General features: G+C 39.2%; 1 protein-coding gene across 1 annotated transcript in view; it reads right to left on the reverse strand.

Annotated features, from left to right (window-relative positions):
- The window catches only part of LOC150097950 (uncharacterized), a 357,533-nt gene that overhangs the window by 15,170 nt on the left and 316,517 nt on the right, over positions 1 to 25,846 (reverse strand). Inside the window, exon 21 of the mRNA XM_090406633.1 lies at positions 15,239 to 15,425. Within this exon, the coding sequence (XP_090262759.1) occupies positions 15,239 to 15,425 (187 nt within the window). The remainder of the gene's footprint in view (positions 1 to 15,238; positions 15,426 to 25,846) is intronic.

Below are 25,846 nucleotides of genomic sequence, written 5' to 3' on the forward strand. Positions count from 1 at the left end.
GTGAAGATGTTGTGGCCTTGCAAGAAGACCTGAATAAATTGAGTGATTGGGCATGGAAATGGGGATGCGAGTTCAATGTTGAAAAATGTAAGGTTTTAAAATTTGGAAAACAAAGATGACATGCAGAATTTATGCTTTGTAAGAATATATTGTTGAAAGTAGAGGAAGTAAGCGATCTGGAGGTGATAGTGGATAAGGATCTAAAATGTAGGGGACACATCGCCAAAATTGTAAAGACAACACAAAGGCTTCTGGGAATGATGCGGATGACACTGACGTGTAGAAGTATTCTTGTTCCATTGCATAAGGCTTTGATTAGGCCACACATGGACTATCGTGCCCAGATTTGGTCACCGGGTTTTCAGAAGGATGAAGAGATGTTGGAAAGGGTCCAAAGGCTAATGACAAAGTAGTTTCTGACCTCTGGAATGTTGAGTATGAGGAAAGATTGAGAAGATGTAATTTGCAGAGTCTGGTGGAGAATAGGAAGTGGGGAGATATGATAGAGACTTACAAGTTGGTAAGGGGTTGTTATAAGATCAATGGTGGAGAAGTTCTACAGAGACTAGTGGGAGATCTGGGGAGAATCAGAAGTCATCCCTGGAAACTGTATAAAGAGGGTATGAGTAAGAGGCAGGTTTTTTTTCGTGCAGAGTTGTGAATGATTGGATTGCCTTGCCTTAGGGTGTGGTGTCTCCAAGGAGTTTGAGCGTGTTTAAGGCTCTGTATGATGAGATGTGTGTGTGTGTGAGATAAAAGGACTTCCCAGATGAGTCTTGGACTCCATGAGGTCTTGGGGTAATAATAATATTAAATTAATCACTGATATAAAAACAGAAAAAAATGAACTAGAAAACCACTCTAGGGATTTTGTAAAATATTATAGTAAAGATGTAAATGAAGACCCAGGAAATTGATTTGTTACGAGAATTGATCTTGGACCAAAAAAATGTAAATAACGTGCAAGACATATTGCAATATATATTAAATAATTGTTATAATGAATGCATTAAAATAATAAAAACGTAATAAAGACATCCTAGAATCAAAACAAGGCATGTAAAAAATTTTTCCCCCTCTGTTATAATTGCCTTCTATACTCACCCATAATGCTCTAAAATACATATACCCCTTTTGTTTGAGTAATAACAGCCAATGTATATGGGAGACTCTTAAACAAAAACAGGCTATAATAGCAGTGATTATAATAAGTGTTTAAGAGTAGTAGCATGGGAATTTTCTCAGAAAGAAACTATACCTAAGTTATAATGAACTATTTCCAAATTTGCTAACTGTATTGAAAATTTTCTTTACATTACCAGTTACTATAGCAAGTGTAGAGCATTCTTTTAGCAAATTACAATTTGATAAAATTATCTTCGGTCCAGTATGTGCAAACAACGCTTAAATGCACTTGCTATATTAAGCATTGAAAAGGAAATTGCCAAAAATTGTAATTTTTTGGAAATGATTAATAACATACTAAAAAAAAAAGTACATATTTAAATAAATACATATTAAGCAATATATGTGTTAGTAAAACTAGGCCCCTAAATAGTAAACCTATTTATTTTTTTGTGTGCTTAAATTAATTTATTACTACTTTAAACAATAATTAATTGTAAATTGCTTTTGTGCGCTGGTTGGTGAGCCAGGTTTCTTTGGTTTGTGTTAAATATTTTAATTATTTAATATTTTTGTTTTGTGTTCAGTAAATGTTATGCAAACCTGTTATATTTCAAATGTTTCCCCCCACCCACCCATGCCAAAACCATTTGCAGGTAAGAGGTTTTACAATACATTTATTTCGAATCCTTTAATTTTTACCTTTGAAAAATATTTTAGGGTCCCAAAAGGTTTCTTGCACCTGGGCCCCTTTATAGAGAAGGCCGGCCCTGGAACTGAGAAGAAAAAGAAGCAGGTGGCCTGAAGCAAGAATAGAGACCATGCAAACAAAAACAAGTTGGAGAAAATTATGTAAGGAGACAATCATCAGGGGAACACTCAAAAGAAAGAAAATCATGTTTCCCTGGTGCAAAAAATTATATTAGCCACACCATCTGGATGCAAAAATGTAAGATGAAAGAATTGTCTTGAATGGCACTAATTATCTGACACGAGAGAAGCATTCTATGAGTGATGATGTAAAGGAATTGTTAGATGAAACATGAAGAGCAAGAAGATGAAGATCCTAACCTAAGTCTATGATAGAGGCAAACTAAGGAGGAAGGTGTTGATAGCAAATGAGTCAATACGTAGGTTATGCAGAAAGGAGGAGGTAAGAATTATATCTGTTTGACAGAAAGGATTGTGGATTGCATCTAAACGGTTTTGGTGTTTAGAGAGCTTTTTTTCACCAAGCTAAAGTGTAAATTCAGGAAAACTTAAGCAATTAGGGTGGAAGCAGTTGAGTGTCTGAAGACACCCATGAAGTGAGTGAGTGCAAGAATGAAAGTGTGGAATCTCTCAAGCAAAAAAATATTCAATAGGTTAGTCAATTCAGGAAGTAAGGGTGATTAGGGGTCCTAAAGGGACACTGCAATTTCTATAGACTAATACCAGAAATATCAGAAAGAAGAGGGAGGAGGAGTATGGCATTGGTTAGTGCAATCATGCCAAAAGGTATAGGCATTTGTGAGACTTGGCTAACAGCAGACAATATAGTTATAGAAATAGAATGAATGTGAAGGGTTTAGTATTTTCAGGGAAAATAGAGAAGATAGGATAGGGAAGGTGTACTGCTGATGACAGCAGATTAATTGCAGCCATGAAGAGTAGGAGATAAGTGGGAGCATGACTGTTTATTTTAAGTAGTCTGGTGAGAGATCAAAGCCAGTAAGACAATATATACAGTTGGTTGTTCTATATATAGGCTGGAGATTCCAAGGATGATCTGCAAGACACGCATCACCAAATTAGTGAGTGCAGGTTGAGGGATTATTATAGAGGACTTACTATGGAGATATCAACTGAAAGGAAGAATGATCACATGGTAGGGAGGAAATGCAATTTACACACCTACTAAGAGAATTAGTTGAGGCAGCATGTGATGGAAGGTATGAGAGTATGGGACCTTGTCATAGGATCAGAAGAGCTATTGATAACCAAAGTGACACATTGCCTGCAATTTGCAAGAGTGACCATGCAGTCAACTTATGAGATTGTATGACATATCACCATGTAATTTTAAAGAATGTGCAAAAATATTAGCCATGCCCTTGTAAAACAGTACTTCTCCATAAGCATGAGAATGTGACTGGCAACTTTGAGAACAAAGTTGCCAGTCACAGTTGTGATGTGTTGAAAAAAATTGATGAAAAAATCTTATGGCAATCAACCCAATGATAAAAAACGTACATTGACATGTAAGGATAAGGAGGTGGTGGTGCTCTATAGAAGGCCTTAGTCAGACCACATATGGACTACTATGTTCATATTTGGTCACTAGTTTTCATTGTGGTGTGGAAACACTACAGAGGATCCAAAGATGAATGACGAAAGTGATATCAGGACTCGAGTGTTGGTTACGAACAGCATTTGAGAGAATACACATTACAGAGATTGGTTAATAGGAGGAAAAGAGGAGATATGATAGACCTTCAAGTTAAGGGATTGTATCAGATTAATACTGAAGAAATTATAAAAAGAGTGGAAGTTAAGATGGGAAGCAAGAGAGGTCACCCATGGAAGTTGTATAAAAAAGGTAGTTTCTGACCTCTGGAATGTCGAGTATGAGGAAAGATATGACAGAGACCTATAAGTCAGTAAGGGGTTGTTATAGGATCAATGCTGGAGAAGTTCTACAGAATATAGTGGGAGATCAGGGGAGAACCAGAGATCATCCCTGGAACCTGTATAAAGAAGGTGTGAGTAGGGGAGTGAGAGGCAGGTTTTTTTCATGCAGAGTTGTAAATGATTGGAATGCCTTGCCTGAGAGTATGGTGTCTGCAAGGAGTTTGAATGTGTTCAAGGCACGGTATGATGAGCTGTGTGTGTGATAAAAGGACCACCCAGAAGATGAGTCTTCGACTCCATGAGGTCTTGGGGTAATAATAATGTGGTGAAGAAGGTATAAGCAGTAGATTTATGTGGAGAGTTGAGTGGAATGCAGGTAGTGTAAATAATTTAAAACTCATTATGATGGACATATTGCTGGTTCAGTGAACTACCCATGATGAATCTTGACTGAACAGAAGTTACCAAATAATAAAACATGAGGAATATTCTGTCTAGAATATTCCTCAAGGGGTATATGTAGAACTACAAGGCAAGTGATTATGAGCAGCATAGAAACTTGAATCTGTGCCATGGTATAAAACCATGAAGGAAGGATGTTAGTAGTGCATGGGAGATAGTTAAGGGGCATCCAGAGGAAGCAATATTAAAATTTATACCTAGAGTAAAGAGGAATAATCAGGTAGGTGTTAGATGGATGAGTAATTTTAAGAATGAGCTGCAGAAGAAAAAGCTACAGAAGGTATATAATAAGGATAAAGATGACCAGCAAATATGAACACTACAAAAGTCAGGCAAGAAAAGTGATCAGCATGGTAAGGAAGGCAAAATCCGAATTAAAGAATCTAGCAAAGTAGGCCAAAGGAAATACCAAAGAGTTTATGTAGCTAGTAAGAGAAAGAATGGCTATAGAAGATTAACCTTAATAGGTGCTGATAGTTTCAATGTGGCAGAAGCAGAAAAAAAAAAAAATAGTTGAGTTACTGAGTGACCACTTTGCAATAACATCCAAGTGAGGTTACTGCTGCGACATATGTGAAAGAAACAGATGAACAAATTGGAGGCTCTCAGGATATTGCAGGATCTCAATGTAAATATAGCTGTGGGACTATGGGATATTAGTCTTCTGTGTTTTGCGAGAATGTGCAACGAAACTGGCAGTCCCCTCTTACTAGGCTCTTTAAGTCCCAGCTCTAGTAGAGTACCAAGGAAGCAGAAAAAAGAAAAAATAATTTCCTTGCATAAGGAGGGTTCTAAGTCTGCAGTAGAAAATTATTAACCAATTAGTATCTCAAGAAAAGCAGTAAAAGTAGTGGAAAAAGTGGTCAAAAAGAATTCAAGAATGGGTAGATGAGAATAATACTGTATGAGAAGCAACATTGCTTCATTAAGGAGTCTGTCATGCCTTAGTAACAGCTGAGTTGGATATAGGAAATGGTTATATGATTCTCTGGATTTTGCAAAAACATTTGACAGAATACCACATTTAACTGTTACACAAATTAGAACAAATGGGGATGGAAATGCTCGTTATGTGGATAAGAAGGTGGCTGCTGGTATATGAAGGAGAAGAATCCAGGCAAAAGCAGGTGACTAGCGGTGTGCCACAAGATTCAGTGACACTACAGTTTAATTTGTACATAAATGATATAGGAAATAACCTGAAATATTCAGTTGTTTTGATGTGAAATTATTATTATTCATTTCATCTCTAAGAAGACCGAAGACTCATCGCAGGAGGACATCTACTGTACAATTCTGTCTCCATCACTACACAGAACCTCTACTACCAATTATCTACATTAACGCCATCTACTACCACCACCAACCACAAGTAGTATTTTTTTTTTATCTGTACATTGCATGTTTTCTGAAGGGCTGATTTGTCTGTATGCAGGATGAAAAACCAGAGTTTCTGGGAAAAAAAACCCTGCTACCTCCATATGAGATTGGCTAACTCACCATTCCACCTGTCACAATGAGAATTGAACTTAGGCCTTTTCCAATTGAAGGGTGCAATGTACCGTACTTCTTCCAATTGCGCTACAGAGGCACTTAGGTAGAGTAATAGTTAATTAGGCAATGTTAATCAAGGAGAGCTTGCAGAAGGATTTAAATAGGCTGTTAAATATGGGCATAAGATAATGGGTACCAGTTTAATGTGAAGAATGTGTAGTTATGCATTTTAGGATAAATAGAATGCAATCGGTTTAGCACAATGATGGAACTTCACTCCAAGAAATAGATAAAGCTGGAGATTTAGGGGGTGGTGGACAGAGTTAAATTTAGAAGGCATTGCTAATGTTGCTAAAGATAGCTCAAAGTCACTTGGAGAACAGACTGACAAGTAGAGGTAAGGGAGCTGTTAATCCTCTTTATAATGCCTTGATAATTCCATATCCTGATTACTATGCTCAGGTCTAGTCTTCAGGGTTTCTTGGGGAAACTAAAGAAGATTCAGAAGTGAGCTACCAAGATGGTAAGCAGTGTGTGTGGAATGTTCTATATGAGAATAGAACATTCCACAGGTGTGAGATGTGGATTGCAAAAATTGGTTGATAGGAGAAAGAGGGGGATATGATGGAAATATTTAAGTTGCTTACAGGTTTTATAGGATTGTTGCATCATTGGCATAACAACCCTTTGAGTCCTAACCCTCCTCAGAAGCCTCTGCACTCTGCTCTATTTTCTGCCTTAGTTTTATCATTATTATTCAGGCGTCCACGGAGTCAAAAGACTCATCGTAGGAGGTCCTTCCTAAGAACATAAAATCTGTCAAGACTCATCGAGGGGAGTTCCCCCCCTAAGAAATATAAAGTCTATCATACCACTCCTTAAACTCATTGACCATTCTCACTCTCACCACTCCATCAGGCAATGCATTCCACAGTTCAACCACCCTCCACGCAAAGAAACCATTCCTCACCCTATTGCTCAGTTTCCTTTCATAACTTCCAGGGATGGCCTCTTGTCATCACTCCTTCCTACTGTTCAACCTAGCGAAAGAACTCCCCAGTGTCAACCCTGTAACCACTTCTCAACAGTTTAAAAGTCTCAATCATATCACATCTCCTTCTTCTATCCATCAAACTCTGCAGTCCACATTCCCTCAGCCGATCTTCATAACTAACATTCAACAGTCCTGAAACCATCTTTGTATCCTTTGCACAGTTAATTTATTCCCTTCAAATCCTGGGGACCAAATCTGAGAACAATAGTCCAAGTATGGTCTGATCAGAGACTAATACAATTGAATGATAACCCTGTTATCCCTGCAGGTCAGTGTCCTACTCATAATTGCAGCAATCCTCTGTGTTACCTTCCCCACTTTTGCAATATGTCCCCTAAATTTCAGGTTTCCATCAATCATCAACTGCAGATCTCTTGTCTCCCATACTTCCTCCAGTATAACTCCTCCCATAGTGTATGCAGCATCCCATTGATGTTTCCCAAACCTCAAGACCTTATATTATGCCCTTCTCAAAGGGCATAATATAAGGTCTTGAGGTTTGGGAAACTGACATCCCCATTCATTTATTTGCCCATCTATCTAGCTTATGCAAATCCTCTTGCAGGGCTACCACATCTGCACTATTACTAATAATCCTTCCTAGCTTCGCATCATCTGCAAACAACTGAATATTCCCTTGCAATCCACTGGCAATGTCATTGATATAAAGGTTAAACAATGTAAGTCCTAGTACTGAACCCTGTGGGACCCCACTTGTAGCCCTCTGTCTCCTTGAAACTGCCCCACCATACACAACTCTGATACCTATCGGACAGTCAATCCTGAATCCAGTTGACCAACTTGACATCCAAACTCATGTCTGCAACTAAAATATCAGTTTATCATGTGGCACCTTCTCAAATACCTTTGCTAAGTCCAACAAATGGCAGTATATGCGTTTCCCTCATCTACTGCTCTTGTAACTTTATTATAAACGGCTAGCATATTGCTAAAATAAGAGCACCTTTTCACAAATCCATGTTGACTCTCACAGATAACATTACCCTCATCTGCCAAATGTTGTATATGGTCCCTCACTACTTTCTCCAAGATCTTACTAACTACTGATGCCACACAAACTGGTCTATAATTAGACACTTCCAGTCTGCTACCGCCCTTATGCAATGGCACTATCTTACCTTCCTTACATTCCCTGGGCACCTTTGCCGAAGCCAGACTTTCATTGAAAAGCCAGGTCAAAGGAGCTGTCATTTCTTTAGCACATTCTCTCAAAACTTGTGGTGAAATACTATCCAGTCCCAAAGCTTTACTGACATCCAGAGTACTCATTATCTGAAACACACTCGACTCGTGTACCTCTAAACCTCGAACCAACCCTATCCCTCTAGCATTAAAACTGACTCCACCAGGATACTAAAATAAAGTTTTCATTGAACAATTCCACTATGTCCTCTGCATCAGTCACTCTATTCCGATTTTTATCCCACAATATCATTCTTCCACAGTCATTTCTCCTCCTACTAGCCACATAGCTAAAAAATTCCCTGGTTATTTTTTTTGGATCTTAGGGCCAATCTCTTCTCATATTCCAATTTCGCTTTCCTTACCACACTAGTCACTCTTCTGGCCTGTGTCTTATATTCTTCATGCATCCTCTCTTCACCTGTCTCCTTATATCTCTTCCATAGCCTCTTTTTCGTATGCAATTCCTGTTTAATATTGTTTGTCATCCACTTTACTCCAAATTATGTCCTCTTCTTCACTCGTGGTATACAACTTACCATTGCTGCTAACAAATATTCTTTCACAATTTGCAACACACTAACGATATCCCGGCATTCAAATTCCTCCCTCCATGAAACTTCGCAAAGTTGAAGTCTAAGACTATTATAATCACCTGCATTATAATTCCACATAAGTTCCCACCTCTTTGATAACCCTGCATGTCTATTCATTTTCCAAGTCAAAACCATATGGTCACTCTCTCCGACTGGTGGGACAGATGTCAACTCAGTTATTATCAACTCTTCTGATGCTATAACTAAATCCAAGACTCTTGAACCTCTTGTTCCCTCTGTTACATGTTGCCTAAGACATTTGTCCCTCAAGAATTCTAGAAATTCTATTCCCTTATTGCTACATGCATCTTCCTCTCCCCAGTTTATATTACTGTAGTTAAAATCTTCCATAACAATCATTCTTCTTGCACTTGCCAAACTTAGCTGTCTAAACATCTCCTGGTCCCATCCTCTGTGCTCCTGGGTCTGTAGCAACACCCCACTAAATATTCTGTCTTGCCTACCTCTACCTCACACCATACGCTCTCAAAATCATTTGTCTCACTTCCTTCCAAAGCCTCCACTCTTAGAGGACATAGGTCATCACTTATCATAAGCAGTACCCCACTACCACGCTTTCCCCTCCTATCCTGACGAAAAATGCTACACCCAGCGACTTCTATTCCCGTTATTATATCCCCTTCTGTCAACCACGTCTCAGTGATCCCAATAATTTTTGGCCAGATTGATGCTAAATGCGCCACCAATTCCTCTCCCTTATTCCAGATACTCCTGGCATTAGTATAAAGCAAATAAATGCCATTGTTTCTATACCCAGCATTATCCCTTCTAGACTCCACTGGGCTCAGTGTTACCTGACATCATCTCCCTTCTCGAAAGTATCCATTTCCACAAGAGGCCACCCCTGCTATCATCCGCCCTGGGACACACTGACTCTTTCAGAACAGCAATCTCTCCAGATGCCTACGTCCTTCCTCATTCAAATGTAAGCAGTCTCTCGCATACAATTCCTCTCTTTCCTCAAATGCACTCCAAGCATCCACATATACCAGTCCTCTCTTGTCACACATTCTCGCTATTATGCCATTCAATATCACCGCTCTTCTGCTCAGCTCATCATTATCACACCTAGGCAACACGCACACTATTTTTCCTCTCTCTGTGTTCTTCCATACAGCCTCAAGCAAAAATCTCATCTCTTGTTGCCCGACTTACATTACCACTCAAGTCATTTGTTCCTACCATCACAATCATCTCATCCACCCTTTCACCTCTCTTAATTGCCAAACCCACCCTTTCTATTGTTCCTCCTGGCAAACAATCCTCACACATCCTATCTTGTACACCACGGTTCATTGATTCGCCATACATTATACCTCTTACCATTCCTTCTCTCCTATTGTTTCCATTCTTTCTTCTTTCATTCCTATAGGTCTCTCTCATTCCCTCTCCTCTACTGCTATTCTCTCTTCTAGCATTCCCATACCCCTCTCTCTCTTCTACTGTTTCCATTCTCTCATCTTCTAGCATTCCCATACATCTCTCTCATTCGCTCTCTCCTACTGTTTCCAATTTCTCCACTCCATATCCCTCTCTCATTCCGTCTCTCCTACTGTTTCCATTCTCTCATTTGCTAGCATTCCCATACCTCTCTCTCTCTCTCTTCCTCTCTCCTACTGTTTCCATTTTCTCCATTTCTAGCACTTCCTTATCCGTCTCACATTCCGTCTCTCCTGTTTCCATTCTCTCGTTTGCTAGCATTCCCATACCTCTCTCTCATTCCCTCTCTTCTACTCTTTTCATTCTCTCCTCTTCTAGCACCCCCATACCTCTCACTCATACTCCCAAAATTCTCTCTCCCCCCTACTCTGAATCGTCTTGCATTTATCTCTTCCATTTTCCTAATCTTATCTTTCATACTTCTGCTCTCATTCACAAGACATTCCACCTCTTTCAGCTCATCTATCTCCCTCTGCAGGTCAGTCACTCAATCTAAATTCACTCTCCCAAACAAAACCATCTCCTAAACTTTCACTGTCACTCACACCTTCCACACTATCAACTATTATTTTCTCATTTATATATATATATATATATATATTTTTTTTTTTTTTTTTCATTCTCTCCTATCATACTACTTGTCTTCCTACATTCATTCCAGGTTCCTGGAGCAACAAGGTCGGATATCGATATTTCTAATGCACTTATTTCCTCCAACTGCCTGCATTTTGCGCACATAAGCTCTCCGCTCTCTTTCACAAGCCACATATCCAATCCCCGAGACGCATACATGCCGCAAGTACTGCAAGCCACAAAGTCCCTTATGATATTGCTAATAATAGAGTTCTTAAGTGGCAGAGGATTTGGTGATACGTCACTAGCCACTGCAGCGGAATCCGCCATCATTCCTTACTGCCGAGTAGCGTAATCTTTAATAATTATTCAATTAATAAATTCCGTTAAATAAAAAAGTACAAACAATTACAAGCAAAACAAAACATTTAAGGACACTAAATATAATTAAATAAAATATAACTAAATACAGTATTAAAAACTCAGCTTCATTTTGTCTTCCACCGTTATGCATTCGATTCCGACGGCACCAAAATATGTTATATCGCGACAGCAACTAACTTCCAAAAAACAACCACTGAAGTACACTCTTATTCAGAGAAACAATTTAGCACCTCAAAAACGTAGAAAAACAGACTATTCACCGATTAAAAATCACTTTTCCGAGCGATTTTTTTTTTTTACAAAACTATTGGGGAATGTAGTTATCCAATTACATTCCCCAATAGTTTTGGTATCTGTCACATTATCCTCCCATCTAGGTCTTGGTCTTCCTCTAGACCAATTACTGCCTTGGTTAGAGAGAAAGACTTTTTACTGGTCTTAGGTCTTACATTCTTATTTAATTGCTAGCCTGGCTGGCTGAGTGGTTAGCATATCTGCTCTCCAAGCTACCAAGATGATAAGCAGTGTGTGGAATGTTCTATATGAGAATAGAACATTCCACAGGTGTGAGATATGAGAGTGTGCGTGGATTGCAGAAATTGGTTGATAGGAGAAAGATGGGATAAGGCTGCAGGTTCGAATCCTGCCATGGATGTTTGTGATTGTCATCGGAAATACTAGTGGTGGTGGTCGGCGGTAGATGGCATTGGTGTAGTTGCAGTCAGTTGGTGGATTGAGTAGCGAAGACAGTTGTAAAGCAGGTACCCTCCCTCGATGAGTCTTTGGACTCCCTGGAGGTGTCCAAATTTTTATGAATGTAATAATATCTTGTTCCCTAAACAAATCATACAGTTCATTATTATACCTTATTCTTATAGGATTGATGTGGGGTAAACATTTTAGCACTTGGCTAGCAGGGCCCAAATAAGAGGTAATCTCTGGGAGTTGAATAAAGGTGTGGTTAGTAAGCACATGAGGACTAGATTTTTTGCTTGGTGAGTTGTGAATGAGTAGAATGGGTTGCCAGTCAAGTTGTGAATGTATTTTTTGTGAATGGTTTCAAGGAGAGGTATGATAGATTATGTGGATAGTTTGGGTCTCCCACAATGAGTGACTCCATGAATTAATTAGACAAATATTTTCAATCCACTCATTAATGTGAAACAGATTCACAACAGATACTATATGAAATCTTTCCTCATTTTACTATGAAGTGTCACTAACACACTATCTTTATGAATAACAAATATTTTAATTTGGATATTGGAGTTAAACTAATCACAAGTATTTCTAAAGCAATATGGCTTATGTTCATAGCGGTAGGGTATCTTTATGAATATTCTACACATAAAAGCTAGAAAACTTGCCTAAGAGAATCCTGCTAGTTTATATCTTGAAGGAAGATGAATTAAAAAAGGTATTTAATTCATGTGACAAGATTTTCAAGAACAAGATTCGAATACAGCACTGGATTGAATGAGGTCATAATGGAAGCTGAAGGAATGTACAAGAGTATTAGAAATTCCTTTGACTTAGTTGTTCAAGTTGTCTTGGCATGATCTCTGATGGAGGGCAAGCTAATTTGTTGCAGGGATAGAGCTAAGACAAACAGCTAGTTACAGACCTGGTTGGATGAGTAGTTAGTGTATCCGCTCTCCAGCCAAAAGGCTGTGGGTTCAAATCCTACCGTGGGCATGGATGTTTGCGATTGCCTGAAAATATTAGTGGTGGTGACAGGCAGTAGATGGTGTTGGTGTAGTTGTGGTTGGTGGAGACAGTTGTAGAGTGGGTACCCTCCCTCGATAAGTCTTTGGAGTCCGTGGAGGTGTCACATAATAATAATAATAGACCAATCAGTACCTCTGGTCATTAAGGTGTTGGAAAGGTTAAGGACTCGCAAAAGTTAGAAAATAGCACTGATTCTCTAGGGAACCACAGTTGAAGGTAAGTTTTGCTTTAGCATCATTCAAACTCACATTCTTGAATATTACATAGTGATACTTCTGGATTATGACAAGGCATGTGACAAGATTTTAGGTGGGATTTTGTAATATTATCATAATCATTATTTGACCTCCATGGAGTAAGACTCATTGTGGGTGGTAAACACTATTGCACACAATGCTAATCCCACTGTGCTTTAAACTGATTCAATGTGTCTACATTTGCAACATTCAGGCAATGCATTCCACTCACCAACCACTCTCCAAGCAAAGAATCTTCTCATCCCTCACTGCTCACACCTCCACAGACAATTTCCAGTGATGGCCACTTGTTCTACCCTCCGCCTCTCCCATTCTATAAAAATCTCTTCCATGTCAACCTGATAACCCAACTAGTTTATGTCTCATTCACATTGCCCTTTCTCCTCGGAGGTTTTACAACTTACATTTCCAAATCTGTCCTTGTCCTCCACATTCCCAAATTGGGGAGGTGATAAGGGACTGGGCAATCTCTGCAGGCTGACGAACACCAACTGGACCCTTTTTCAACATATCCTCATCGCCATGAAAACTCTATGACCAAATCTGTGCACAATAATCCACGAGACCTGATCAAGGCCTTACACAATGGAATCATAAACCTCTCTTTCTACATGTCAGGGTCCTCCATCATTGCAAATGGAGGACCCTGACAATTATAGATTGTAAGAGTTCCACTTACCTGCCCATTCATGCAATCTGTTCAAGTCCTCTTGTATGGCCATAATATCTGCTGGACTGTGCATTGATCTCCTCAGTTTTGCATCATCTGCATATCACTAGTTAAACCCATCCCAATATCATTAACATACAAGCTGAACAACAATGATCCCAAAACCGGCCCCAGCAGTACATCACTAGTGACCCTCCTCTTTCAGAATATTGCATCCCCACATACGACCTTCTGATACCCATCTGACAGCCAGTCACTGATCCAACTCAGAAGTTTGTTATCCAATCCCATCAAAAGATTATTGTATGGCAGTCTCTCAAGACTTTGCAAAATCCAAGTACACCACTGTATATGCATCTCCCCTGTCCAAGGTATTTGTCACCTTGTTATAGTACATAAGCTGGTGAAACATCTCCATTTAACAAATCCATGCCGATAACCACAGAATACTGCTGTTAGCAACCTGTTTCTGTATCCTACTTCTGAACAATCTCGCCAGTACCTTCACAACTCCAACCCTATAAGTAGTCTATAATTTGAAGTTAGAGCCTTATCACCACCTTCATGCAGTGGAACAATTTTATCCTCCTTCCACTCCCTTGGAACCCATACTGTTGTCTTATTAAACAGGCATGCAAATACTACTGCCAATTCCCCGAAACATTCCCATATAAACGCAGTGGAATAGGTATGGCAAATAGGCTTAAAGTGCGACAGATCAGAGTGGCTGAAATGACAGGTATCACAAATTTATGCATGGATGTGCTGGGTAAGAAATTTGTGTCCAGTGGGATACCATCAAGGTTCTGTAGTTATAAATGCTTTAGAAAGTAATCAAGTGATGTACTGATGATACAAAATTGGTGAGGTGATAAGGGACTGGGCAATCTCTGCAGGCTGACGAACACCAACTGCACTGACCTTGCAATGCAGTTCTATGGGCAAAGTGTCAATGACTGCATTGCAAGTCATTGATTAATTTATTCCATGCTTTTGGAATAAATGAAGATGCCGAATTACATTACTGATAATGTAATGCCACACTGATAACACAGTTAAAACCATCATAACAGGTAATAACTGCACTGCTGAAAAGAACGTTGACTATAGGAAGAAGCAAGTTATTTTCACAATGATTTGCATGGCTTTGACAAGCCCACATTTAGAATTGTGTGCTCAAATATGGTCATCTGAGTTCCAGAGTCAAGATTCTGCGAAGGGCAAACAATGGAATTGTTCCTATGATAAAAAATTAAAAATGTTCTTTAAAGTTAACGAAATAGATTAGGAAATATGATACACCTAAGTTGGTAAGAGGATGTTCTAGTATGAAACAGAGTGTGTGCTTTTGCTTCATATTAAGTAGAGGAAGAACTCTAGATTATCTCTGCAACTGAATAAGTGTAGGATTAGGAAGCACGAGGTTTGGGTTTATTTTATGGCATTGTATAAGATAGTAAATGAGGGGGGGGGGGGAGTTGATATGCAAATATGTATACAGGCACTGAGTGACATTGAAAGGAGTCCTCCCTCATTAATCCCTTCAAATCATCGACAAGCACTGCAAATAATAAAAGAATGAAAATTATATCAACAGAGCAATATATGTCAATAAATATACCATTTGGTCTGGCAGATGATTCTGAAACTGAGCTAAAATCTTGGGTGGGTGGAGCTGTAGCATGTGTGCCTTGTCCAACTGGTCCATAAGTGTATCCAACATTACCATTACAAGTCCAAAGAGAGTATGGTGAGGGTGGTGGCGGAGGTGTTGTAGGCAGTGGTACAACTGATATCATTCTGAAGTACTAAAAATGAAGTAACAGTATATATTAGTCATAGGTAAAGAAATGTTTAAGACATAGTAACATGTTTTTAATCTTTCTGGCTTTCCTTAAAAACCAACAAAAAGATGTTTTTTTCTAAGCATATTAATGCAAACCATATATAATGCAAAAGAAAAGTAAGTTCACACAATAGTTCCCAATTAATTTGTAGGTAGCAATCTGTAATATTTAGAGGGCACTATCCAGTGATACTTAATAGCTCTCAGATTGGTTAAAATAATTTAAGCAAATTATTTAACATTAATATCTTTACTGAAATAAAGATGAGCAAACAAGTGTGCAGTGAAGCAATGACATACTTAGGCTACTTATATACGAAGACAGACGATTCACATCAGATTATCATTACTATTGATGACCTCCATAGAGTTGCAACTTATGCTGAAGGCCCACCTTTGACAATATACTATCAATACTACTCCTCAAACCTCTTCACTATACATTCACCATCCTATCAGGGGTAACACACTTCATGATCAAACCACCTTCCATGCAAAAGCCATTTCTCATTCTTACCACTTTCTTTTGTAAGCTGCAAGGGTGGTGCATTATCCATGTTCCTACCCTTGTTCTACTATTGGAATAATCTTCCTGGTGTCATAATCTTGTAAATACTTTTCAATTTAAATGTCTCAATCTTGTCACTCCTTCTATGCAGAGTTTTCAAGTTTGAAAGTTCTCGTTGTATCTTCATAACCAATATTGCACAGCCCTAATATGTTATCTGCTTATCACACTTAAGGTTACTTCAACTGCTTCAAATTCTGGTGAACAGATGTCTGGTCAGGGCTTGGACAATAGAATCATCACTAATCCTCTGGCTTATCTACACAATATGTCCCAAACTCTAAATTGGTGGAAATGATGGACCATAGATTACTAGATTTAACATTTAGTAACATTAAAATGCATCCCATTTCATTTACTCATCTACCAGCTTCTTCAAATCCTCCTGAAGAGCTACCACACCAGCACTAATGCTAAGCCTTCCAAGCTTGAGTCATCTGCAAGCAATATGATTATCTGTAATCCAGTGATACCACTGATAAAGGTTAAAAAATAAAAAAGGTACCAAGTACTGAGCCCTGTAGAATTCCACTTTGACATTTATTATTATTATTAAATAAGATCTCATGGAGTCAAAGACTCATCTAGGAGGTCCTTTTATCTCACACACATCTCATCATACCGTGTCTTAAACACATTCACACCCCTTGCAGACACCACACTCTCAGGCAAGGCATTCCAATCATTCACAACTCTGCATGAAAAAAAACTGCCTCACTTCCTATACAGTTTCAAGAGATGATCTCTGGTTCTCCCCTGATCTCGCACTAGTCTCTGTAGAACTTCTCCACCATTGATCCTATAACAACCTCTTACCAACTTGTAGGTCTCTATCATATCTCCCCACTTCAACCTCTCCACCAGACTCTGCAAATTACATCTTCTCAATCTTTCCTCATACTCAACATTCCAGAGGTCAGAAACTACTTTGTCATTAGCCTTTGGACCCTTTCCAACATCTCTTCATCCTTCTGAAAATCCGGTGACAAAATCTGGGCACAATAGTCCATGTGTGGCCTAATCAAAGCCTTATACAATGGAACAAGAATCTCCCTACTTCTACATGTCAGTGTCCTCGCATCATTCACAGAAGCCTTTGTGTTGTCTTCACAATTTTGGCTATGTCCCCCCCTAAATTTTAGATCCTTATCCACTATCACTCCCAGATCTCTTATTTCCTCCACCACCAACAACATATTCTCACCAAGCATAAATTCTGCATCCCATCTTTGTTTTCCAAATTTTAAAACCTTACATTTTGCAACACTGAACTCACATCCCCATTTACTTGCCCAATCACTCAATTTATTCAAGTCTTCTTGCAAGGCCACAACATCTTCACTACTCTATGGTTCATCCCAACTTTGCATCATCTGCAAACAACTGAATATCTCCATCCAAATCTTTGCCAATATCATTAATATACAAGTTAAATAGTAATGGCCCTAAAACAGACCCCTGAGGCACTCCACTAGTGACTTTCATTTTCCTGGATATTGCACCCCCATACACAACTTGTTGATACCTATCAGATAGCCAGTCTCCAATCCAATGCACTAATCTAATATCCAACCCCATCTGCTCTAGTTTGACTGTCAACTTATCATGAGGTACTCTATCAAAAGATTTTGCAAAATCCAAGTATATTACTGTGTATCCTTCTCCTCTGTCAAAGGAAGCAGTCCCTTTATTGTAATAAGTAATTAGATTAATAAAACATGACCTCCCTTTAGCAAATCCATGCTGTCCATCAAAGATTATACCATTGTTGTCAATCCAACTCTGGATCCTAGTTCTTACAAGCTTCTCCAACAACTTAACCACAACAACTGACACACAGATAGGCCTATAGTTTGATGCTTGAGTTCGATCACTTCCTTTATGAAGTGGCACAATCTTGCCATCCTTCCACTCTTTAGGAACTTGACCAAGTGCAAGACTCGTATTAAAAAAATATGTCAAGGCAGGTGTCAACTCTCTGGCACATTCCTTCAGAATACGCGGTGATATATTATCAAGTCCCACAGCCTTATTTACATCTAGTTTACTCAACTCCCCAAACACCTCTTGCTCACTTACAGTCTCTCCTCCCCATCATCAACTGCTCTTAATCTCTCCAAAAGTCACATTCACGAGATTGAAAGATCTTTAAGTATCTCCACCACACATTCTGCAACAGCTGTCTTTATACCATTTCCTCCAATCAATGTCACCCTTCCATAATCATTCTTCTTTTGCTGGCTACATATCAAAAGAACTCCCTAGGATTCTTTTTGGCTTCATTAACTAACTGCTGTTCATACCACTCTTTAGCTACTTTCACCAACCAAGTCAACCTCCTTGCTTGGTCTTTGTAGACCTCATGAAATTGGTTACGTCCACTTCTCTTATGTTGCCTCCACAATGCCCTTTTTCTCTGTATTGCATGCTTAATCTTCTTTATTCATCCATCTCACACCTACCTTATTTAACCTTCTCACCCATGGTATACATTTAGACATTGCATCTACTAAATATTTTTTGAAAATCCCCCAAGCTGCATTGATCTCTTTTCCAGCTAACTCCTCATTCCATGCTACACCTGCAAGCTGTCTCCTAAGCTCTTCATAATCACCCCCTTGTAGTTCCACATATACCTATTTTCACAGGGGTCCTTGAACTGCTGGCAACCACCCAGGTAATCACCTCATGGTCACTCTCACCAATTGGTGGATGATTTGACACCTCATTGATAATTACATCCTCTGATGAGACGACCAAATCCAATTCCCTTAATCCTCGTGTGCCCTCTGTTACTGTCTGAGGTAGTTATCCCTCAAAAACTCAAACTCATTTTCTTTACTTCCAGTTGATATCTCTCTTCATTCCAGTCTATATTGCCATAATTAAAATCACCCATAATGGTCACCCTTTTCTTATTTGCTTGGCTTATTTGACTATATATTTCACTATCACCACCATCCACATTACCAGGTCTATAACAACATCCCACCAAGTATTTGATTCTATTCACCTCTATCTCACACACAACACTGCCTCAAAACCATTGGCCCTATTTCCCTCTTGCATCTCTACCTTGCATGGACATAACTCTTTCTTTATCATCAATAGCACTCCCCCTCACTTTTTACCCCTTCTATCCTCACAAAACACATACTTTTCCATCTCTATTCCTGTCAGGATGTCGTCCTCATCTAACCATGTCTCACTTATTCCGACAATCTCTGGGTACACAGACGCAATTAGTGCAACCATTTCATCTGCCTTGTTTCTTATACTTCTAGCATTGGTACATAAACACAACAACTCATTTCTGGATCTACAGCTGGTTCCACTAATACAACTCACTCGATGTGATCTCTCCATGCTGGACTGGGGCTATTTCTCTTTCTGCTTCTTCATTTTAGAACCCTTTGCAATTCCATCAGTTTCCTCTTGATCCCTGGTCATCCCATTACTTTCCTGCATACACAGCGTGAGAAAGGTGGATGCTCACGCTGTGTACCCCTGTCCACCCTGTGCCTCCCCGTTTCCCTGCTCCTCTTGCGCACCCATTCTCTCATTTTCTATACTCATACCACTCACTTCCCCATTCATTTCCACTTCAATCTCTTCTGCTCTTCCACATCACTCCCCTCTCGACCTGATTCATTCTCTCTATTCACTTCTCTACTATCCAGCAGCACTCTCTCCAAGCGACTCACACCATAACCACTCAAATGCAGTCCATCGCTCCTATATACCTCACTTCGTCCCTCAAACTCATTCCACACATTAACAAACTGTACTCCCATCTCCTCACACATTTCAGCCAGAATATCATTAATAATCCTTGCTCTCCGCCTCATTTCACCACAATAATACCTAGGAAACACACTGACCACCCTTCCTGTCACACTATTCTCCTTTATCTTTCCAAGCAGTCTCCTGACATTCATTTTGACATGCTCTTTGTTTCTCTCTCTCAAATCATTTGTACCAATTAATACAATTAACTCTTTTGCTCGCTCCCGCCTCATATTCAATGCCTCAATCACTCTACTCATTTTACCACCGGGAAAACATACCTTGTGCATTTTATCCTCTAGCACACCTTTAATAATGGAGTCGCCATACAATGCCACTCGCTCATCTTTCGTTAACTCTTTCATGCTATCATGATTTATTTTAATAGTTTTGACCTGAATTCTCTTAATTTCATTCCGCATCCATTTCATTTCTTGCTTCATCCAATCCATTTCACCTTCCGAACCTCGCGACACATTCTATCATTTCCTCGATGCTGCTCCACAATACAATTGATTGACATGCTATAATTTAAATAAAGTTACCATCTGGTACCCTGTCAAATACCTTTGCAAAATCCAGAAAAAGGCAGTAATTGCCTTTCCCCTAACCTTAATACTTTATTATAAATGGCAAGCATATTACCAAAACAAGACTGCCTATTCAATTCATAGCAACCTTCAGAGATATTACTTTCATCTTCCCCATTTTGTGTGATCTAATTTCTCCAAAATATCAGCAACTGTAGAAGAAATAAAAATTGGTCTATATTTTGAGACCTCCATTTTACACCTTTGTTTAATTACACTATCTCCCTCCTACCAGTCCTTGGGAACTTTCACACTAGCTTGACAACACAACAGCATGTTATTAGCGCAGTTGATTCTTTAGAACATTCTCTAAAAATACATGAAATCCTGTATCAAATCCCAGAGATTTAACTTCTAAAGTACTTAGTATTTGAAACATGTTCTCCTTATGCACATATACACCTTCAAATTAAACTTTAAAATTTCCATTCCTCCAGGAATGAATTCTGCTTTTAAGAGGAAGCATTCCAATAAAATGATCACTAAGCAGCTCCATATGCAATAATTTCTGCTACTGGCCACAAAGACTCCCTTTCCTTAGAGATAGTCTATTCTTGTATTCAATTATTGTTTTACTATACTAGATACTTTCCTGGCTTGAGTAATATTCCTCATTCAACTGCTTTCTTTATATTTTTCCATAAGTTCTGCAGATGTCAGCAGTGCTTTGTTCTTTTCCATAAGGGGACATATTGCAAAGGTGGTGAAGGTAACACACAGGATTGCTGCAATAATGAGAAGGATGCTGATCTGCAGAGATAAAACAGTTATTCCATTCTATAAGATCCTGATCAGACCACTGTTCTCAGATTTGGTCTCCAGGATTTGAAGGGGATAAATTAACTGTGGAAAGAGTACAAAGGCAGATGAAAATGGTTTCAGGACTGTACAATGTTAATTATGAGGATTGGCTGAGAGAATGTGGACCTAACTGCAGAGTTTGGTCGATAGAAGGAGAGGTGATATGATTGAGACTTTTAAACTGTTGAGAGGTGGTTACAGGGTTGACACTGGGGAGTTCTTTCACCTGGTTTAACAGCAGGAAGGAGTGATGACAAGGGGCCATCCCTGGAAGTTACGGAAGGAAACTGTGAGCAAGAGGGTGAACAGTGGTTTCTTTGCATGAAGGGTGATTGAACCAAGGAATGCATTGTCTGATAGAGTGCAGAGAGCAGTCAATGAGTTTAAGGAGTGGTATGATAAACTTTGTTTCCTAGAAGGGACCTCCTGTGATGAGTCATTTGACTTCATGGAGGCCAGACGAAAATTCTTCTAGGAATTGGATTTATATGGTACCCACTACATCATAGCAGCTGAAGATTAGAATTATATTGAAAACCCCACATTAGATAAAATAAGACACTCCAGTAGTGGAAAAGTGGAATATGCATTTTTAAAAACAAGTCTCGATAATGCTCAACTAGTAGACATATGGAGGATTCACAATCCTGATCACTAGGCTTATACATACAATCAAGGTATTAGTGCCCATTTTCATTGAATTTCTCTTCTTCCCTTATTAATAGGATAATTCAGATAAAACATCTTGCCATCAACATGTTGGATCATAATCCAGTTTTGGCCATGGAGACTTCCAAATTTTTTTCCATTGATCTTTTCAACAAAATTCCAGACCCTCTGTTCAAATTGGAATAATGTTACCTGGAACTAGGATACATGGTTGAAATTCCAACAAACAGTGAAACAGAATATATGGAATGGGGAAAAGGAACAGGCTTTCCTTGAAAGAAAAAAGTCAAAAGACCTATATAATAAAAAGAGAATCTGTTCATAACAAACCAATGCAGTAGCATAAAATGCAGCAACACTAATATTAACATAGAGCTAGAAGTAGAAAGGCAGAAACAAGTAGAAAGACATTTTAAGATAATACAGCACCACTTAGCAAATAGTCCTTCAGCTGTATTCAATAGACAATTCAATAAATTCCTCAAAGAAAGGACTATCACTTAAAGCTGCATTGACAGTGGACATGTCCTGTTCATATCCACGATGCTCTTCATAACAAATCTTGGATATGAACAGGAAAAATTGCCAGACAAGAAATTCTCCAAGCACTGGTGGTCATGGATAGAACTTTACCACAAGGCCTGGGATTTTATTCTTCCTATTCTAATTATATTATTTAATTCTTGTCTCTCATCAGGACTCATACCAAGTGAATTTGTAGCAAGTTATATTTTTTCTCATTCCAAAACCTAATAGAAATCTCAACCTTAATCAGCAGCTAGAGACCTATTTCTCTAATACTGAAAAAAGATATTTTTCCATATTATCAATAACAGGCTCAAAATGCAAATGATATATATTATTATTATTCAGGCCTCCATGGAGTCAAAAGACTCATTGTGGGAGGTGCTTCCTAAGCACATAAAGTCTGTCAAGACTCAGCAAGGGGAGTTTCTCCCTAAGAAACACAAGATCTATCACACCACTCCTTAAACTCATTGACCGTTCTCGCCCTCACCACTATCAGGCAATGCATTTCACGGCTCAACCACTCTCCATGCAAAGAAACCACTCCTCACCCTTTTGCTCACAGTTTCCTTTCATAACTTCCAGGGATGGCCTCTTGTCATCACTCCTTCCTGCTGTTCAACCAAGTGAAAGAACTCCCCAGTGTCAACCCTGTAAACACCTCTCAACAGTTTAAGTCTCAATTATATATCATCTCCTCCAATCCGCCAAACTCTGCAGTCCACATTCCCTCAGCCGATTCTCATAACTATCCTTGTACAGTCCTGAGACTGTCTTTGTCATCCGTCTTTGTATCTTTTCCACAGTTAATTTATCCCCTTCAAATCCTGGAGACCAAATCTGAGAACAATAATCCAAGTGTGGTCTGATCAGAGACTTATACAACGGAATGAAAACCCTCCTATCTCTGCAGGTCAGTGTCCTTCTCATAACTGCAGCAATCCTGTCTGTTACCTTAACCACCTTTGCAATATGTCCCCTAAACTTCAGGTTTCTATCAATCATCAACCCCAGATCTCGTCTCCCCAACTTCCTCAGGTATAACTCCTCCCCTAGAGTATGCAGCATCCCATCTCTGTTTCCCAAACCTCAAGACCTTATATTTTGCTGCATTAAACTGACCCCCATTCATTTGCCCATCTATCTAGCTTATTCAAATCCTCTTGCAGGGCTACCACATCTGCACTATTACTAATAATCCTTCCCAGCTTCACATCATCTGCAAACAACTGAATATTCCCTTGCAATCCACTGGCAATGTCAGTGATATAAAGGTTAAACAATATAGGTCCTAGTACTGAGCCCTGTGGGACCCCACTTGTAACCCTCTGCCACCTTGAAACTGTGCCACCATACACAACTCTGATACCTATCAGACAACCAATCCTGAATCCAGTTGACCAATCTTACACCCAGACCCATATGCTGCAACTTAAATATCAGCTTATCATGTGGCACCCTGTCAAATGCCTTTGCTAAGTCTAAGAAAATTGCAGTATATGCCTTTCCTTCATCTAATGTTCTTGTAACTTTATTATAAAAGGCTAGCATATTGCTAAAACAAGAGCACCCTTTCACAAATCCATGTTGACTCTCACAGATAACATTACCCTCATCTGCCCAGTGCTGTATACAGTCCCTCACTACTTTCTCCAAGATCTTAACTACTGATGACACACAGACTGGTCTATAATTAGACACTTCCAGTCTTACCACCCTTATGCAATGACACTATCTTACCTTCCTTCCATTCCCTCGGCACCTTTGCTGAAGCCAGACTTATATTGAAAAGCCAGGTTAAAAGGCACTGTCAGTTCTCTCAAAACTCGTGGTGAAATGCCATCCAGTTCCAAAGCTTTGTCATCCAGAGTTCTCAGTATCTGAAACACTCTCCTCCTGTACCTCTAAACCTTGAACCTGCCCTATCCCTCTAGCATTAAAACTGATTCCTACAGGATGAAATACTCCAATAAAGTGGTCATTGAACAATTTCACTATGTCCTCTGCATCAGTCACTCTATTTACATTTTTATCCCACAATATCATTCTTCCAGTCATTTCTCCTCCTACTGGTCACATAGCTAAAAAATTCCCTAGGATTTTCGTTGGATCTTAGGGCCAATCTCCTCTCATATTCCAATTTCGCTTTCCTTACCACACTAGTCACTATTCTGGCCTGTGTCTTATATTCTTCACGCATCCTCTCTTCACCTGTCTCCTTATATCTCTTCCATAGCCTCTTTATCACATACAATTCCTGTTTAATATTGTTTGTCATCCACTTTACTCCAAATTATGTCCTCTTCTTCACTCGTGGTATACAACTTACCATTGCTGCTAACAAATATTCTTTCACAATTTGCAACACACTAACGATATCCCGGCATTCAAATTCCTCCCTCCATGAAACTTCCCGAAGTTGTCGTCTAAGACTATTATAATCACCTGCATTATAATTCCACATAAGTTCCCATCTCTTTGATATACCTGCATGTCTATTCATTTTCCAAGTCAAAACCATATGGTCACTCTCTCCAACTGGTGGGAGAGATGTCATCTCAGTTATTATCAACTCTTCTGATGCTATAACCAAATCTAAAACTCTTGAACCTCTTGTTCCCTCTGTTACATGTTGCCTAAGACATTTGTCCCTCAAGAATTCTAGAAATTCCATTCCACTATTGCTACATGCATCTTCCTCTCTCCAATTTATACTACAGTAGTTAAAATCTCCCATAACAATCATTCTTCTTGCACTTGCCAAATTTAGCTGTCTAAACATCTCCTGGTCGCCATTCTCCGTGCTCTGTAGTAAAACCCACTAAATATCCTGTCTTGCCTACCTCTACCTCACACCATATGCTCTCAAAATCATTTGTCTCACTTCCTTCCAAAGCCTCCACTCTTAGAGGACATAGGTCATCACTTATCATAAGAAGTACGCCGCCACCATCACGCTTTCCTCTCCTATCCTGACGAAAAATGCTATATCCAGCGACTTGTATTACTGTTATTATATCCCCTTCTGTCAACCACGTCTCAGTGATCCCAATAATTTTTGGCCAGGCTGATGCTATCTGCGCCACCAATTCCTCTCCCTTATTCCAGATAATCCTGGCATTAGTATAAAGCATATAAATGCCATTGTTTCTATACCCAGCATTATCCCTTCTAGACTCCACTGGGCTCAGTGTTACCTGACATCGTCTCCCTTCTCCCAAGTATCCATTCCCACAAGTGGCCACTCCTGCTATCATCCTCCCTGGGACACACTGACTCGTTCAGAACAGCAATCTCTCCAGATGCTTACGTCCTTCCTCATTCAAATGTAAACTGTCTCTCGCATACAATTCCTCTCTTTCCTCAAACGCACTCCAAGCATCCACATATACCAGTCCTCTCTTGTCACACATTCTTGCTATTATGCCATTCAATATCACT

This window comes from Typopeltis vanoorti, chromosome 16, assembly GCF_054136105.1.
Source record: "Typopeltis vanoorti isolate ZY-2024b chromosome 16, IOZ_Tvanoo_1.0, whole genome shotgun sequence".
Taxonomy (NCBI): domain Eukaryota; kingdom Metazoa; phylum Arthropoda; class Arachnida; order Uropygi; family Thelyphonidae; genus Typopeltis; species Typopeltis vanoorti.